At 28.7% G+C, this 20,045-nt stretch overlaps 1 protein-coding gene and 1 pseudogene across 1 annotated transcript; both read right to left on the minus strand.

Moving 5' to 3' along the window:
• Positions 1 to 13,978: 13,978 nt before the first annotated feature.
• Positions 13,979 to 15,980, minus strand: LOC113849586 (pectinesterase 2-like). The gene is made up of 2 exons (XM_027479587.1): positions 15,119 to 15,980; positions 13,979 to 14,667 (listed from the first exon to the last, which is right to left on the minus strand). The coding sequence occupies exons 1-2, from the start codon at positions 15,978 to 15,980 to the stop codon at positions 13,979 to 13,981; spliced, it is 1,551 nt and encodes a 516-aa protein (XP_027335388.1).
• A 2,163-nt stretch (positions 15,981 to 18,143) lies between these two features.
• Positions 18,144 to 19,669, minus strand: LOC113850987 (annotated as a pseudogene).
• Between the last annotated feature and the right edge of the window lie 376 nt (positions 19,670 to 20,045).

Raw genomic sequence — 20,045 nt, forward strand, 5'->3', positions numbered from 1 at the left:
CCTCTGAAAATTAAGATTGCCATGAGATGCAGCCGTGTGGCGTTTAGATCAGCAAACATCATTAAATCTAATCTTGACTTTATTGGATAGACACATCATTAAATAATAATTTATCCACACTCAAAGGTGTTATAAACAACTAAAATATATACATAGTAATCATTTGGGATGTTGGCTGCTCATTGACACTTTTCACTTTATTAACTTATTATTATGGAATATTGACAAACATTTTTGTATCTTAGTTAAATCGTGAGCTTAAAACATTGACAATGAGAATGACATGTGTCAATTAAGTTACAAACTTTTCAATTTTGACATTTGATGTGAACAAGTTGAATAAATTCAATTAATGTATAAGCAGGAAAAATTGTTTAGATTTTTTTATTAAATTTTTTTGTTAATATCAATTTTTAGGGCTGAGTTTAAGTATTTATAAATAAAATAATTTTATAAAAAAATATATAATTATTATATTAAAATTATAAAAATATAATAAATATTTCTTTTTTAATAAAATTTTATTATTATTAATTGCTCTTAAAATTAACAAAGCCCTTTATTAAAAGTGTTAATAAAAATTGTAGAATGACGTTTTTTAGTTAAGCTAATAATAAAGGAATAATCATAAACTTCAAAGAAACGAATTGCTTTCCGTTTTCAAGGAATGACACGACATTTGAATTTTAGACCTTATCATTAATTTTCAAGAGTCAAATATACCAACGTCGTTACTTGTACCTCATGCATTTGATAACTGGATGATATTAATTAACACGTAACAAAAAAGATCATTGATGTTAAAGTTTTTGAACTAAATAAATGGACTATCTTTTTATAAACATGCGACGATTTTCAGGTGACGATAAATTGGATACATTTTAAGTTTCTGGAGATGTCAACAAATGATCACATACCCTATCTTTGATTTTAAACTAAGTTGTTGAAAACACTCTATATGCTCCTAAATGGAGACACAAGTTTAATGTTTTAAATCATAAGTTTGTGAGTCAGTTAAACATCATCAGTTGAAATGCATTGAGTTTACACGACAATAGATTATGACTTATCCACGGGTAATTTAAAAGAAAAAAACTATGTTTAATCGATTTTTTAACATATAAGTAACCACACACACACAAAAACATTACATACAATAAATATTTACTAGATATTATAAAATTTAATCCATTAATAAAATTATATATTATAATTTCTAATAAAAAATTATTATATACTTTTAAACACGGTATATAAAACTAATAAAAGTTGATTCAAGTGATACTTACATACTTCTTTCTTTTTAAGGAAAGTTTCAGATTTAAATCCTGTGAATGAAAAAAATAATTGTTAAGAGAGTTAATTTTATCACAGTGTAGCATAAATATATATGATCTAAATAAAATATATATATAATATAAGATAATGTATATTTAATTACTAAATCTCAAATCTTTAACCAGGCACTTTTTAATTTTCCTTTCGGTAAATGCTTTAGTCTTTATTTTAGACTAGTATGCATTGATAAGTGGTAATCAATCTGGTTTTGGATTGTGGAGTCTTCAAAGGTGTGTTTATATTTACTTTTAAGTGTTTATTATTATTTTTATTTATTTGAAAAGTTTTTATGTAAAGCACCCTAACTACTAATATAATTGTAAGAGAGAATAAATAATACTTTAGAAACTCTTAATTTTAAAACATAAGTGAACTACCAAAAAAAAAAAAAGTGTTCATGCCTTTAGTCTTTATTTTTCAAATAATTATAAATTATCTTTTTTTTTATTGTTTTTGTTAGTTTCAATCTTTAAAACTAAGTTTAAGCAATTATTAGCAACAAAATTTTAGTAGAATTAGAAGCATTAATCATATTAGAGATACACAAATTTGATAATAATTTAATTTTTAATAAAATTTTACTATTATCAATTACTTACATTTAATATTAATAAAAAATTGTCATAAGTATAAATTGTTGGTTACTAGTTTTAAAGGTTCTTGTAGCATCACAGCCATTTTTAATATAGAATATTAGCCACCCTTCATGAGGTTTGGGTTGGAATTTAGTATCAAATTCATTTGTGAATCAGATTCTTCAAAAGCAATTGATCTCATTCATTGGAAGCATCAAACACCCATCCTTATGCTTCTTTGATCAGTATTATTAGACATGTGTGTTTTCAATCTTGAAATATCACTTTATTACACACTTTACGTGAAGACAATCACTCTACGGATATGCTTGCAAGTTTGGAGTCTGAACTCATGTTCCTTTTGTTGATCTCGTACAATATTCTTTTCAACTCAGTCCAATGGTGGGATTAGATGCAACAGGTTTAGAGAGAATTGAGGCTTAGCTTCTTAATTTTTATCCTGTTACTTTCATTCTTGTTTGATAAAAAAAACATGTCTTGAGGTTAATAATTGATAATTTATCTTTCTTCTTAAACTTGTATTGAGAGATATATACCGTTTATTTTATGAATGCATTTATCCATTTAATTTAGAAAATACGAAAATCAATACATAAGTGTATGTTTTTTTTATAAGCAAGTATACATGTCAAAAAGTAATAAAAAATTTTAAAATAAAATTTTAAAATATTATCTCAAAAGAATTATTTTTAATTATTAAATTTTTTTAAATTTAATTATTTGAACTTAGAGGATATAAAATTAAATTAAATAAAGATTTAAATATAAATTTAATTAAAAAGAAATTAAAATAACACAACAATTAACTTAAAATAACTAAAGTATGGGTATATTCATTGCTGTGAAATATTATTTTCAACTAATTTGAGTCCAAAATGTGCTCTAACCTAACCGTGTCCTTCTTATATTAATCTACACAATAATTATAAAAATTAGTGTAAAAACCTAATAAAATAATACCACAAATAAATATATAGATTATAAAAATATGTTAAAGTACAAACTTATCATTTTGAGTAGAGGAAAGTAAAGAAACAAAAAAAATTACAATATCAAATATGAGACAGTCCTAACATTACTTAGTTAAGACTAAACATCCATAACCTACAACTTTATATCTTGAATGTTGATATAAGTAGTGTGGTAACATGATATGTCTAGTGCTGACCAGTCATGAATCCACAAGAATATTTATCCATTACCAAGTCAAAAAGTGAATACATTCTTCATAATATTTTTCATTGCTTGCCAAGAGTTAGATTCTTCATCTTTACTATGAATTCCTTCACATATTTTTCTACAAGCATTAGATCTAAAGTTTATCCTTTTTATTCATCATATTCTAATCTCTTTTACCTAATAAAGCCACATCAGCTTCTTTATTTGTTCCCAAACCAAGGTCACCATCTTAGGTTCTATGAGTAATTGTATCTCAGTTCACCAGGTTAATTCCCTTTCCATCATTATTCTTGCAAAGAAAATTATGCACACACTTATTAATTAAGTGAAAAATAGATTGAGGCAACTTGTACAATTGTAGGTAATATGTTGGGATCGTCGTAATAACTTACTTATTTAGAGTTAAACACTTCGCTTTATTAAGGAAAATAGACTTCCAATTAGCAAGCCTATATTGAATTTTCTTCATAATGAAGTCAAAGTGTTTTCTTTTCACTCTACTTGAGATCATTTGAAAGTCCAAATATTTATTAAGGGAAGAAGTAAAATGAATAATTGAGATAAAGGTGAACTTGACTTGTTTCTGACCATTGACACTAACCAAAGCATAAACTCGAGATTTTATGAACTTAACCTTCAGACCAGAAGCAACACTAAGTTGATCAAAAATTTTCTTTATGATTTTAATTTGAGAGGTTTTAGCTTTGGTAAATAAAAGCACATCATCAGCAAAATGCAAATTAGATATAGCTGGGCCATTTTAGCTAACCTTAACTGGGTGCCACTGATTATTCCTACATAATCTTCTATAGAAAGAGTCAACATCTCCATACACTAAAAGAAGAGATATGAAGAGAGTGAATCACTTTGACGGAGGCTACGATTTGGAGAAAATGAAGAAAGTTAATTCTAATACCATAAAATGCTGGTGGATGGAGTAGTAACATAGTACATGATAAGAGTTACTATTTTATTTGGAAATCCAAAGTTTAGGAGGGTGCACATTAAGAATCTTCAATTATAATTTAAAGACAACATCTCATTTTCTCCTCTTGGACTTGTGCATCATATAAAGGATTTACTACAAAATAATTGTGTTGTTTGTAGTACGCTAACATAAGAGGAAACTACTCTGGAGTGCTCCAATGAAGTCATTAAAAATAGGTATCAACTTATTAACAAGCACTTTTGTAATGATTTTATAAAGGACATTACAAAGGCTAATAGATCGAAATTTCATGAAATTGCTAGTACAATCCACTTTTGGGATGAAAGAGATAAGATTTATTGAGAGCTTGCTATCAAAATTATTTTTCTCAAAAGTATTATTAACTAATTAGCTTATATTACTACCCATTTCATGCCAGTATTGTTTGTAGAAGATTGTTCGAAATCCATCAGGCCTAGGTAGGGATAGAAATAGGTTAAATTAGGTTAGTCTTTCTATAAGTAAGTCTGATCTGTTTAATAATTTTAAAATTTAAGTCTGACTTATTGTCTGTCATTAACTTTTTATTAAATTTAATTTAGTTTTTTTTAAGCGTGATTTGACCTATTAACTTTTTTAATGACTTACTTTATTTTAAAATTTTTAATAATCTTTTTATAAATAGATTATCAAACTATATAAATAAATATATCTTTACAAAGGCCATAAAGCTTATAGCTAAATAAGTCATAAAAAATAGCTCAACACTTTAAATATTTGTAATAAAATTACATAATTATATTTATCACTTTCAAATCACATTTTTTAATTTAAATAAGTAAATAACTAAATATACAACAAACACAAATGAAAATTAATGTTGTTTATAATTAATATCAATATATAATTTTATTTTACAGTTAAATTAATAAAATTCAATATTTATAATGAGTTATTAAATAAAATAACTCTTCTCAACATTACTCTTAAAATAACTAAATCCTACCCATAAATATATTACGAAGCTATGCATCGAGCTAACAAAAATCATAATCATAAAGTTATATCTTTACCTGCCTCAGTACCTTCGTAACTCTCAAAGGAATGGACACTCCATATATATTTTATTTCCTTTACATTTTAGCTTTGATATGATCGAATCAGGACCATAATTAATTTCTTTTAGGGCGTTACAATGATCACGTTGAATCATGTACGGCATTGCAACTTGTATAATTTTGGATAGAAGTTCAACAAATTCAAATTTGGAGAATAATAATGGTATTCATGTATTATCCATTAATTGGATATGTTATCGGTTTAGAATCAAACAAAATAGAAAACCAAGGCATAGAATTTTTATTACAAATGAATCGTCTTGAACTGCTAATTTCATGGAGTCCAACTACGAAAGAGAAGTCCCAACTATTTATACACCTAATCGTTGTTTTTTTATGCAAATAAAGAGTGGCAAGCGAAATAATAGTTCCATGCATATGCATCATCGTCTCCGTCATCATTCTCATAAAGAAATTCATGGATATGAATGTAGGTGCGTCCTTGTGGTTGCTCATTTAAGACATGGCAGCCATACATTATAAAAGTATTATATATATATATATATATATATATATATATATATATATGTATGTATGTATATATGAAAATAAAAATAGAATAGTGGGATAAGATGCCCAATTGTTTCATTCATTCACATGCACCAACCGAAATCACAATTTGATCAAATATAATAGGTATGTATTTTAAAAAAAATACTAATAATAGGCAGAAAGAACGATTTACTATTTACTAATTAAGTATTGGTTTGAGTTTAGATAATTACTCACAAATTTTCTGAAATTGATTTCATGTATATATATAATGCCAAATCCATGCATTTTAATACTTATCTCGTCTTTCACTCACATATTTTTAAATAATCAAATAAAAATGTATACTCATTAAAATTAAACAAATAATTTTTATTATTATATTACTTTAATTTTATTTTTTTTTATATCTGATCAATATTAATATATGATTTTTGGAAAGTTTTTTAAAAAAAGTGAATGCATTATCTTTTGGTCTGCACCTGTACTTCTAAGCGTAGACCTCTTTGTTAAGTTTTATAATTATTCGGCTTGGCCCCTTTCAGATTTGTTTGCCATGCTGCTGCTTTTTTTAACTTCGATTTTGTTAACCAAATTATTATATTATTTATCTAAATAATTTTAATAATTTAAATTCATGTCTCGCTTACTAATCCACTTATATGAAATTTTGTTATCTATTTTTTCTTTTTACTTTCACGACAAATCGGAAAATTCATCAGTGCAAAATGTTGGTCAACTTGGGTATATTATATTGTTTTAGCTTGACAGACAAAATTATGTAGGGTCGTAGGTGTGCTCCATGATATGTGCACAGTAACACTTAAATGTATTTTATCAACATAATTCACATTGGCATTCATAACACATGGTCTGTTTCTATGAGAATTGAAATTCGACTTCTATAAGAAATCTTGATTTACACACTTTTCTAAATAAAACATCACATTTCAATCATAATTTTTTTTCATTTTCTGAAGAGCATAGTTTAGTATATTACACAAAACAGGCTTGTATGGCCTTTACAAAAGCTAATATTTTTCCATTCTATTCAATTAAATTGGAGATTTATCTTTCAAACTATATTTAACTCACATATTAAATATGCTCCAGCTAAAATATGATAAAACAAAAAGAATAAAGAAGGAAAAAAAATGTTTTGAACTTTCTCTGTCACCATGCAGAATCCAAATGAATTACTAATAATTCAAAATTAAAAATATCACTAAATAAAAATATAATTTAGGAATTTAAAACGTCTGCTTATAAAATATAATTATTGAAAAAAAAAATAGACTATCAAATTATATAAATATCATGCATTGATATACAACAGGTATATAACAATTTCAATTGTTAAAAATTTAAAATTACAAGAACTTAATTAAAAAATTTAAAAAATTAAAGAAACAAAAAATTAATATATTATATTATGCCAAAAATAAGTTTTTAGAATTCTAACTTAGACAACGGTTAATAAAAACTGTTTTGTAACTATATATTTAAAGAACGATTTTCTATTAACCGCTCTTAGATCTATACTTCTAAAAATGATTCTCTATTAACTGCTTTCTAAAGTCACACATTGGAGAGCAGTTAATAAAAAATCACTCTCTAAAGTTATTAAAATTGTTTATAAATGAAACATTTCTTCTTCTTAGCTAACAAAGTTGGTCTCTTTTACTCTTTAAAGTCATTAAAACTGTTTATAAATGAAACATTTCTTCTTCTTAGCTAACAAAGTTGGTCTTTTTTGCTCTCTAAAGTCATTAAAACTGTTTATAAATGAAACATTTCTTCTTCTTAGCTAACAAAGTTGGTCTCTTTTACTGTAAGTTTTGTTCGTCTTTTTCTGCTCTTTTATGTTCTCTTCATTTTTTTTTTTCTGTTAACTTGCTCTCTTCGTCTTCTCTCACTAACAAATTGATTTTTTTTTCACATGTGTAGATACCTATTCATTCTTTGTTAATCTACTCTCTTCATCTTCTCTGCGCTAACAATTAGTTTTTTTTTTCATATATATAGGTAACTCTTCATTCTTTGTTAGTCTGCTCTCTTCATATTTTATGCGCTAACAAATTAGTTTTTTTTTCACATATGTAGATACTTCTTCATTCTCTCTTTCTTTCTTCTTCTCTTTGTTAACGGTGAATCATCCATTCTCTCTTTCTTTCTTTTTTTCTCTCTTTTAACGTTAAAAATCATCCTACTAATTTTTTTTTTCTGTTTGATTTATGCAGATGTGGATTGTTTGGTTAACAACAAATATATAAATTCAAGATTCAATTTTGATTTGTGATAAAAATAAAGAAAACTCACAAAGAAATCAATTCCAAATTTTGATTTAAACGTAATAATAAATTAATTTTACTTTGCAGTAGAAAACTCAAGAAGAAACCAATTTCAAATTTCAGATTCGCGGTCTACATTTATACTTTGAAAAGCAGTTTAACGTAAAATCGCTCTCTAATCTTATACCTATACTTTGGTGAACGGTTCCGTGTGAAACTGCTGTGAATACCAATTTTTGCATCTATGGAATGGCCTCCAAATTTTTTTTAGTTTATAAAAATAAAATAAAATTATTTTACAGAAAAATAGAAAATTTTGAAAAAAGAGAGAGACCGGATCATGAAAATGAAAGTCTTGCACCATGCAGGTTTACATTGCAATTTCAAAACTGACTCCATACACAAGAAAGGAAAACTCAGAACTTTGGCATTTTGTAAAAAAAATAAAAAAAATCCTAAAACGTGAGATGGAATGAGGTATAAAAGCTCAAGTAAAAAATTTGGAAGGGAAGGCCTTTTCATAAATGAAAAATTAAGAGAGCGGTAAAATCTTTTAAAAGGAAGAGGAAAAAGAAAGAGCTGGGAAAGGAAGAGAGGAGGCCACAATCATTTTTCAGAGAAGGAGAGAAATTTTTTTTATAGAGGCACCTAGAAAATTCAGAAGTAAAAAGCATAACTATTTCAGGTGCCTCTTACCTTCGACTTTCTTGAAGTATTTGTGTAGATATGAATGAAAAAAACTATGAAAGAGTTGTAAAATGAACCATGAATATGAGAAATGAGAGTTTGTGAGAATGACACCGTGAGTACTTGCAGCATTTGATTAAAATGAGGTTGCAAAAATGAAGTGGTTCTAGGTATTTTTTTAGCTTTATTATTATTTTTTATTTTTTAAAATATATTTTAATAATATTACGTTTCTTTTGATGGAATAATGACTTGAAAGACTGAACGCTAGCAGTATACGCTACCTAATAAGCCATATCCAGTCAAATCAACTTTTTTTTATTATTTATCTATTATTTCATTAGCTTTTAATCGAAGGGGTTACTTTCTTTTCTTCGTGCTGTTCCAATTCAATATACCAACAACATCTACAATCCAATGCATTAGTTACATCTATGTGGTTTCTTTTTTTTTATTATTTTCTTTAGTAACTTTATTTATTTATTTATTGTTTGGTAAACGAAAATTTGTTTAGTTATTTTATTCTTGTTTTATATTTTATTTATCTTTTATTGTCTTAAGTAAAATATTTAATTTTACATCTTTATTTTTTATTTTGACTTAACTTCTCTTAATTACATTTTATTAATTTTAGATAATAATAATTGAAATAATAATGAGAAATTATTTAAATTAGGTTAAATGCAATATAATGCAACGCAATGTAATTTCCTTTTATTTTACTATACTTGAATTCTTTTAATTGTAAAATTTAATTCGATAATAAATTCTTCCAAAATATTTTCACGTTATTTGATTATTTAGACTTTTATTATTATGATTAATTATTTTTCTTTTAATTTAAGATTATTATCTTTTGTTTTACTTATTATATAGAATGTTGATGTAACTTAAGTTTATATATATATAAGTACTTCCTCTTATATCATTAATAATAAATAGCACATGTTTATATTAATTTATGACATTAACGTGTAGCTTCTCTACTGTCATGTGTTATAAATTAATAAAGCTCGAGTGTACCTATGTTAACTAAAGTTTTATGCAACATTGGTTTATTATATGTAGTCTATAATTAATTAAAAAATTATCTTAATAATCAATCAAAATGTATTCTTTATAATCATTATTTTACTAATCAATCAATTTAAATAGAAATTATTTTATTAACACAATAACTTATAATACTAATGTGTAGCAGCTCTATCTTTACTTATTATAAATTATTAGAACATCTGTGTACCAACGTTACATTAAGTTTTATACAACATAAATTTATCAAACAAAGTTTTAATTTTTTTATTGTTATTATTAAATTTTTTTTAATCAATTCAAATATATTTATTCATTTCATTAAATGAAATTAATTTCATACTTTAAAATTTTCTGAATCATATTTCTGATTTCGATAAGTTAAATAACAAATCATTTCTCCATTTTTATTATATTATACAATTTTTTTTTTATAATATTGATGTGTAATTTACATTGCCTTTGATTATCCAAAAATTATAAGAGATTAATGTATAGCTTACGCTATCTTAAATTCTTTTTCACCATTAATCATAGTCAAAATTAAAATTCAAATACTTCATTTACGAATAAAATATATTTAACGATTTGCAGTATAGTTATGTGATATTCCTTCACTTTCTGTATTGTTTCTCCTAGGGTACATGTATAACCGCGTTATCTTGTATCCTAAATATTATAATTTTACGAAAATAATTTTAATTTTAATTTTAAAATAAATTTTATTTTACTAAACTTAATTATAATCAACTAATTTCATAATTTTTAGATAGAACTACATGACTTTGAGTTTTCCATTGCACCTGGGGATACGTAGGAGCGGGAACCGTACCCGTCATGTCAAAATAATTTTTAAAATAACTCAAATTATATCTCAATAAATAATATTTCTTCTTGTAAAATAAAAATAATTAATGTTTAGGAATTAAATAAATATTTTTTAGAATTTAAATAAATTTGCACAATTAATTTTAGGTAACCGTTTTAAACGGATGTTGTGAGGTGCTAATACCTTCCCCACATGTAAATGACTCTTGAACTCATTTTTGGTTTCAAAAATCATAATATTTTAAAAAAAAAATTTCAAGGTTTTCTTAAAATAAACTTTAGTGACGATTCCTTTGATATATTTGAAAACGTTTTTCGCCGTAACGTTGCGACCGCTCGGTTGCAACAATCGCTATCCAATCTTAACTTTTAAGATCGATTGTTTAACTGTTCTCTTAAATATAACACATCAGATGGTGCAAGATTTTAAATCAGTTCTAAACACTATAATTTAAAACGAAATCACTCTCAGACTTCCATTTTGGCGTAGTGTTAATTTAACTATTTGAAAAATTAAGCAAAATTTGACTATTAGCGTGTAATTTAATCTAATCGGTTTCATAATTTAGTAAACACATGCCAAATGTTTAGATATTATGTCGTATAACATTTTTTTTAAAAAAAAGCACCTCTAATATATATAAGTCGTCAAACTAAACAGATGGTCAATCAAAATTATTCTAATTAAAATTTTTAACTTTTAATGTTCTATATAATTATTTAATGTTAACATTGATTTGGGTTAAGAAATTAATATAATGTTAAAGAGTGGCGCCGATAACCCATTGGGTGTTGGTATAGTAAAATATGGTAATGGCAGCTAAAAGAACATAGTATCACTTTAGCTCATAAAAAAATTGAAGATGGGCCTCAATATTTATCAGCTGAAAGCAAATGTTACATTACAAAATGTTAGGAATACTCTAGAAGATTTTAGAATACATTTAGCTGTCATGACCTGTAAATAGTGATTTCTTTTTTATCTTGTACTATTTTTGTTTTTTTTTCCTCAACGGGAACTTTGTGTATATATTGACATTTGATTGCCCTTATTCAATACAAAGCTTTTCAGCCAATATTGTTTGCAAATTTCGAGGTCCATCAGCAAAACAATGAACTTATCTATGATCCCACACAACTTGTTTAGTCGCTATCATATTCATGCTAGTGACAATTTTTCTTCCATCATTGTCAAAGAGAAGTCTGCTTTGATACTATTATTGTAATAGCCTGATAACTTATTCAGGACTGACGATTGTCCCCACAACTTTTCAATGTGCTTTATCCTCACTCACACACTTCCCGAAAACTTCCTAAAAGGTCACTTAACCTTAAGTGACAGGTCATCAAAAAGTAAATGCATTTTGTTAATATAGGTAGTTCTAATCAATTCTTTTAAGCTATCCTTAATTGTATAATCTCATACCTACACAGCCTCTAGATCTCTCTAATTTCGATGTAAGATCGATTCATTCATGTGCCCCTTAACGCTAGAAGCTTGCCAGGTAGCCACTCCTTATCTGTGCCACATTGCACCGGCGATCACTCCCCGCCCTCGCCCAGCGCTTGGCTGTCACAACACCCGCACTCACTGGTAGCCTCTGGATCCCTCTAATTTCAGTGTAAGATCGATTCATTCATATGCCCTTTACCGCTGGAAGCTTGCCAGGTAGTCACTCCTTATCTGTGTCACATTGCACCGGCCACTCCCTGCCCACGCCTAGCGCTTGGGTGTCACAACATCCGCACTCACTGATAATAACTACCACTCCTGGTCTCATTCCTTCAATTCATGGTCATCGTTATTTTTTAATCATTGTTGATGATTTTAGTAGATATACTTGGGTGGTGTTATTAAAAACAAAAGGAAATGTCCAATTTCATGTTCAAAATTTCATCACCCTAATTGAAAATCAATTTGAAACAAAAGTTAAACGTATTAAATCTGATAATGGTCCAAAATTTTCATTAAAATTTTTTTCTCATCTAAAGGAATTTTAAATCAAATAAGTTGTGTTAACACCCCTCAACAAAACACTCGAGTTGAACGTAAACATCAATATATTCTCAATGTAGTAAAGACACTTCTTTTTCAATCACATATTCCCACTCATGATTGGTCATATGCTGTTAAACATGTGGTTTATCTCATTAACCATGTCCCTTCACTAGTTACTCAAAATCAAACTCCCTTTGAATTACTAAACACACAACTACCCAACTTTCCACTTTAAAAATTTTTGTATGTCTTTGATCCCCATTCTTTGTCAATACACAAAGAAACTAAAGATGGGCCTCAACATTCATCAGCTAAGAACAAATACTACATTATAGAATGCTAAAAATACTCTAGAAGACTCTAGAATATATTTAGCTATCATGAGCTGTAAATAGTGGTTTATTTTTTATCTTATACTATTTTTGTATTCTTTGTTTTTTTTTTCCAATAGGAACCTTGTGTATATGTTGGCATTTGATTGCCCTCATTCAAGACAGAGCTTTTCAGCCAATATTGTCTTTTTCCCTTTCGGTTACTGTCCTTATAGCAGCAAAATATATCATAAGCAACGGTTGTTGATTATTTGAATTGAAAGCACCAGAGATGGAAGGAAAATGTGGAGTTCTGTTGAAGTTGAAAGGAATGGTTATGGTGGTGACGATGCAAATGGATTTTTTTTTGGTGAAATCCAAAATGTGGGGACAAGTGTTGAGTTTAAAAAGTAAGAAGGAGAGTGTTAAGATGGAATGTTAATGTTTTTGATCGAGTGCTCTCATTCCGAGTCATGTTCATTATTTTTTGTTCTTTTTGGTCAAAGTTTTTCATTTGTTGAAGCCTATCTTTTCTTTTCTTTTTGGTTGAGCTTTTCTTTTAATCTGTCTCAGATTAATATTAGAACGGTAGACTGACTAAGTTGCCCAACGTTTTATGGGTTATGCCCCCATTGTCGAATTCTATATCCTCACACACGTCAAAAATCACGAGTCCAAAGCCAATGACCCTAAACATAAATTTGTTTACGAGTAAAACATGAAATATTGACAACAACATAGAAAGAGAGAGGGAGAGAGGGTAAAACACGAAATCTTTCAACTAGAATTATCTACTTTGGGTTTCACAATTATGGTTGTGTTAGCCGTTAGGAGTAAAACGTGAAACGAATTGAGTTGTGTGACTTTCACGCATACATGAATTTGAAGATATTAATTACATCTGAAAACTATTCTTTTTGGTAGATATCGATAGATAGATATATAGAGAGAGGTGATCTACTGAGTATAACTTGTTACATTGACGAATATATATGCGTATCGATCTCGTTACGATCCTATAAATACAAAAATCAAATTCAACAAAACAAAACTATTTATAAATTGTACATATTAAGTTTACTATTGCATTAGCAACCTAGGATAACATTATTTCAACGACTGAAAAAAATAAAGAAATGGAACGAATCAAACAATCAATAAATAATGAACACGACATAATCACAGAGTAGAGGTAAAAGGCACTTTGGTGGCAGGTAACCACGAGTTTCCAGCGATGAAATTTCCAACTGTGAATTTGGAGGCTTCGGAAGCTCTAGTTATCACATGATAACCTGGCCATTTAACTCTTCCAGAAGTAGAAGCACCAGGACCAGTGTTCATATACTCTCCATAATACAAAGTACTTAATGCAAAGTTACCAGTCCATTCTAACCAACCTGCTGGATTGATCAGACTATCAAGATTAGTCTTCATGAAAACTGTTCTTGAATATTGCTTCCAAGGTCTTCCAAGATAAGTCTTAACAGAGTTTTGGACTGGTTTCAAATCTGAAGCAGCAGTGACCTTTGAATTGTGAATGGAAATACCTGTGTTTTGGTTTGGATCGGTTCTACCTTGGGCAGTGATTGTGTTAACTTTGTTTGGAGGGTTTCTTGCAAATATGTTACAGTTTTGGAACACAACAGCAGCATTACCAAATATGAAGTCAACTGTGCCATAGATGTTACATTCCCTATAGAATTGTCTATCGGAGTGGACATATAGTGTGTCTTGATATCCTTCAAAGCTGCATCTATAAAATACGGACAAGTCTGATCCAGAACGCAATGCAACAGCTTGGTGATTTTTGGCTCCTGCAGTGTTTCTAAATGTGATGTCTTGAGCAATAAATCCATCCCCAACAACAGCTGCAAGAATTTAATCTTGGTTAGATTTCTGTAAATCAATTTTTGTTTCGTATAATAAATTCATGTAGGGAAAAAAAAGTTATTCAGTTTGAGAATTTTTTTATTTTCATGTTATTTTTAAAAAATAACTAGAGTTAACACCAGTAAAACCCATTAAAATCATTGCTATTGTTTATATATACAGAAAATTACACTTAATCATTGTATTGAGTGAGAGACGGAAGCTTAGAAAGAAGACGCGTGATGAGTCTTTATTGGAGAGACTTACTAGAAGTAGATATCTTAAATAATCACACTAATTTCATTTGTTTTTTATTTCCAAAAAATGTGTTTTAAAGCATAATTTTCTTTTTCAGTATCTCTTGTTTATAAATTATAGAATAAAAATATAAAATATGTTTTTTCAAACTGAATGGCAAATATAAAAATGTAATGAAACTGCTAAACATACCAACAGTTGCCGAACGAAAGGTTGTGGTGCCTCCTCCAACACTCTTGCTACCAGTGATTATAGTCTTTCCCATACCATCACCCACCAACATTATGTTCTTAGCTTTTATCTCAACTTGTTCATTATATACCCCAGCTTTCACGTGTATCACATACCTTCCACTACTACTCTTTGGAGCAGCATTCACGGCTGCACTGACGGTTGTGTACTTACCAGACCCATCTTTGGCCACCACTACATTAGCTCGAGAAGCTGAAGAAGAAGCTTGCAACAGCTTTCTATCGCCTGGTTTGACCCATGTTGGGAAGCCACCATTGTAACTTGGTTCTTGATATTGAACCTTGTTAAGAGACAAGGTGTTGCTTAGCAACTTGGTAACGTTGTTGGACATGAGAGGCAGCACATAGTCTTGAACCCCAAGGTCATAGAACCCAGCTTTGCATGTCTCAAGGTTAGTGAGAGCTGTGCTAAGCCATGTTTGGATGTCAACTTGGGAACACTTGGTGTTAGGGTCTACGGTTTGGTTGAGTTTACTAATGGTTTGTTCGTAAAGCTCAACGCAATCAGCCCAAGCAGCTGTTTCACGCGGGTTACGGCATTTTGAGCCAAGTGAGAGAGTGTTTGCATGGCCTCTGAGAGCTCTCTCTTGAGCAAGTTGCAATGAAAGTTTGAAGAAATCGGATTTTTGTTTGATGGATGTGTATTGGTGAGTGGGATTATTGCTCAAGAAATACTCACACGGTTGAGGGTTTGGAGTTTGGTTGCACCAAAGTTTGATGTCATTCGAAGAATAACCATAAACTAAAGAGGAAGACAGCAAGGGAACAAATAAAAGGGTTGCGAATAAGCGGAAAGTTTCCATAGTTTGATTTCTTCGAGCTATGGATAATTTGCGTTAACAGAAAATGGAGTAAATCAAAGAGAAAATGGTTTGAATGAGTTGCTTGTTGATGAATGGTGTTTCATGTCTTAATTTGGTGCCTATTTATAGAGAATGGCAAGACATGATCGTTATAATATATTGTCGGCGGAGCACACAACACACTCTACTTTTCCGAGGCTCAACTTTGATTTCTGACTTTTACTTTTCTAATTGCTTGTCGCTTTTTGCTTCTGCATGGCCATGCATATTCTTTAATTTCGCTTTTAGTTTTGTGTTTATCTAAATTATTCTATGGGTACATAATTTGTTGATAAGAAATTAAATAAGCAATTTATATAATATCTTAATTTTATTAATTCACCATATATTTATTCTATAAAATAATTTAATTTCTACAAACCTTAGCTTTTATTACCAATCAACGTGGAAGTTGTTAGAAAAAATGATTGGTTGCAATATGACTTGTGCATGTCTTTTGACTTTCAACCTGCGTAGCATCGTTGACTTGACATGTGGCAATACTTTAGTGGCGAAATGAAACGCGTCATGCTTATTCGTTTTGTTACGTGGATTGGCTAATAGTTTGGAATATGGAATGGCACATAGGTTCAAGAAATTATTTACGTTGGGAAATTAAAATTTTCATTTCCTCACGTGACCCTATTATTTTCCAAACAAAAAAAAATCATCTGCAAATTAATGCAAGTACGCTAATTACTGAAAAAGACTTGCATGTGAAACAAGTATATATAGCTATGAATAATAATGTACATATTGTGATTTACTAGAAAATATTTCAAAAGAATTCACTATTATAACTTTTCGAATTAGCATATGCGATAATGTTTTTTCTAATAAAGATAAGTGTCATTAAGAAACAACACTCTTAAAGAAGAACAAATGACCACGTACAGAGATCAATGAGTTGTAAAGCATTTGGCGGTCAACTCACACATGATGTGTTGCTGGTTTGAGAGTTTTCAAAATGTCAAATAAACAACTTTGACAATAATGACAATGAGAAATTTCACAGAAATTAAGTTTTTCTGCCTTTATTTTTATGTATAATTTACATATTAATTTGCAAACCTTATAATTTAGTTTTAAATAAATTCACTTAATTAAACTTACACTAGAAATAAATAAAGGTTGAGGATGAAACTTAAAAATTATAAAATTATGAATAAAATTTATTAAATTACGTGTAAAATCATATAATTTTATATTTTTTAATAAATTTAGTTGATAATAAAGTATGTATTTAAAATAATATTAAATAATATGTAGCTAATATTTCTAAAAAATAAAATACAAAAAAAATGTAGAAGCACTAAATTTTGTAGTCTATCTAAACGTTGTTGAATTAAACTTAAAATTTATAAATGATCAAGATGTTATGGGTATTATCATCATCTTAATTACTGGTATAAATTAATTAATGGTAGTTCTAAAAACATGTGAAGTATAAAATTAAGTGTTTTAAAATAAAACTTGAAGGAGATAAAGATGAAAATACATTTATTTATACTCCATATGAAGTGAAAGATAAGTAAATAATCAAAGCACCTTGTGATAATATCTTAAGTTTGTTAATTTTTAGAGAAATTTTACATTCTCCCAGATAAGTTCAATTGCTTTGATTAGTGACCATGCATGTATGTTTACATGTTAATAAATAATAAAAATAATAAATCATATTTTTAACATTAAACTTTTTTTAAGAAAAAACATATAAGACGGATGTTTCGTATATTTTATCACTAATTATATTCTTAATATAATTCAGCACATATAACAGTAACAAATCCTGACACGATAACAAGACAATTTATCTTGGTACATAAATTTTAGTAATGGTAATTATTTTGATTCAATAAAAAAACATGCTTGAAACATAACTAAAAACAAGAATCATGTAAAATCAAGAAATCCAGTTTAACAAAAGTACAAACTATTATCAACTTTTTCACATTATACAAATGAATTTGGTTAAACAATTTATAAAGAATAATAAAGCTATTATCACCACTAGCTAAGTAAATTTTCTTCTTGTATTTGATAAAACATCATTCAAACTTATATGTTGAAGGGGCGAAAATAAAAGAATAACAAATCAATAAATCTACTAACAAATGATAAAATTTAAAGACCAGAGGTGAAAGGAACACTTGTGGAAGGTAACCATGAGTTGCCAGCAACGAAATTTCCAACAGTGAATTTTGAAGCTTTAGAAGCACTAATAATGACATGATAACCCGACCATTTAAATCGGTTTGCGTTTGAAGCACCTGGTCCTGTGTTCATGTATTCTTCGTAGTACAAAGTACTTAAAGCAAAGTTACCACTCCATTCTAACCAACCCATTGGATTGATCAAACTATCAAAATAAGTCTTCATAAAATTGTTCTTGAATATTGTTGCCATGGCCTTCCAAGGCATGTCTTAACCGAGCTTTGAACTGGTTTCAAGTTTGAGGCAGCAGTGACCTTTGAATTGTGAATGGAAATACCTGTGTTTTAGTTTGGATCGGTTCTTCCTTGGGCAGTGATTGTGTTTATTTTGTTTGGAGGGTTTCTTGCAAAAAGGTTACAGTTTTGGAACACAACAGAAGCATTACCAAAGATAAAGTCAACAGTGCCATAAATGTCACATTCCCTATAGAATTGCCTCTCAGAGTGCACATACAATGTGTCTTGATAACCTTCAATGCTACATCTGTAAAATACTGATAAGTCTGAACCAGAACGCAATGCAACAGCTTGGTGGTTTGCTGCACCTGCAGTGTTCCTAAACGTGATATCTTGAGCAATGAATCCATCTCCAACAACAGCTGCGACAATTCATGTATACTAGTTAAGTCTTGATCTTTGAATAATTCAATATTTCTCATAATTTATTTTTCAATTTTTTTAATCGAGTTCAAATAACTAATAACAATATGATTTTATTATAAGAATGTATTGATCATAATTTTGTATATCTAACATAGTAAATATTTCTATTATTATTATTATTGGTTGCTTTTGTGACTTAAAAAATAGGTTAACAAATCTGTTTATTATTTTAGCAATTACATGGTTGAAAAAGAAGATGAATATTATGATTATCTTTTGGCTTACCAACAGTGGCTGAACGGAAGGTTGTGGTGCCTACTCCAACACTTTTGCTACCTGTGATGATGGTTTTGCCCATACCATCACCAACCAACATGATATTATTTGCCTTTATTCAACTTGTTCATTGTATATCCCTGCCTTCACGTATATCACATACCTTCCACTACTACTCTTTGGAGCAGCATTCACGGCTGCACTGACAGTGGTGTACTTTCCAGAACCATCTTTTGCCCCAACTACGTTTGCTTTAGAAGCTGGAGAAGCAGCTTGCAACAGCTTTCTATCCCCTGGCTTCACCCATGTTGGGAAACCATCTTTGTAACTTGGTTCTTCGTATTGAACCTTGTTAAGAGCCAAGGTGTTGCTTAGCAACTTGGTAACGTTGTTGGACATTAAAGGCAACACATAGTCTTGAACCCCAAGTTCGTAGAACCCAGCTTTGCATGTCTCAAGGTTAGTGAGAGCTGTGCTAAGCCATGTTTGGGTGTCTACTTGGGAACACTTTGTGTTAGGGTCTATGGTTTGGTTGAGCTTAAGAATAGTTTGTTCATATTATAAAAATACATAACAATGTTTAAGTTTTATAATGACGTCTCCTTCTTGTTCTCACTGGTTAAATTCTTCTTTATTCTATCATTTAATATATATATCCACTTCTAATTTTAAGTCCAATTCATATTTGTAGTACTGGTGATGTTGGTTTGAGAATGGATGATGTTAAAGTTGAGGCTAAAACTCTCTTTTTAATATCAATTTTATTATTTTTAAGTTTAAATGATTTTTTGATCTTTATAACTAACACGAATTTGTTATTTAGTCTTTATATATAAAAAATTTATAAATAAGTTTTTATATATAAATTTAGTCTCAATTCAGTATTTGTCATTATTTTTTATCATAATGTCATTTATAAAAATTGCCAATATGT

This window comes from Abrus precatorius, unplaced genomic scaffold (genome assembly GCF_003935025.1).
Source record: "Abrus precatorius isolate BTA unplaced genomic scaffold, Abrus_2018 Scaffold9, whole genome shotgun sequence".
In the NCBI taxonomy this organism is placed as follows: domain Eukaryota; kingdom Viridiplantae; phylum Streptophyta; class Magnoliopsida; order Fabales; family Fabaceae; genus Abrus; species Abrus precatorius.

Coding starts and splice junctions, on each gene's coding strand:
- LOC113849586 (XM_027479587.1), bottom strand. CDS start 15,980: ATGGAAACTTTCCGCTTATTCGCAACCCTTTTATTTGTTCCCTTGCTG. Junction 14,668..15,118: donor CTTTCGTTCGGCAACTGTTG/GTATGTTTAGCA, acceptor AAATTCTTGCAG/CTGTTGTTGGGGATGGATTT.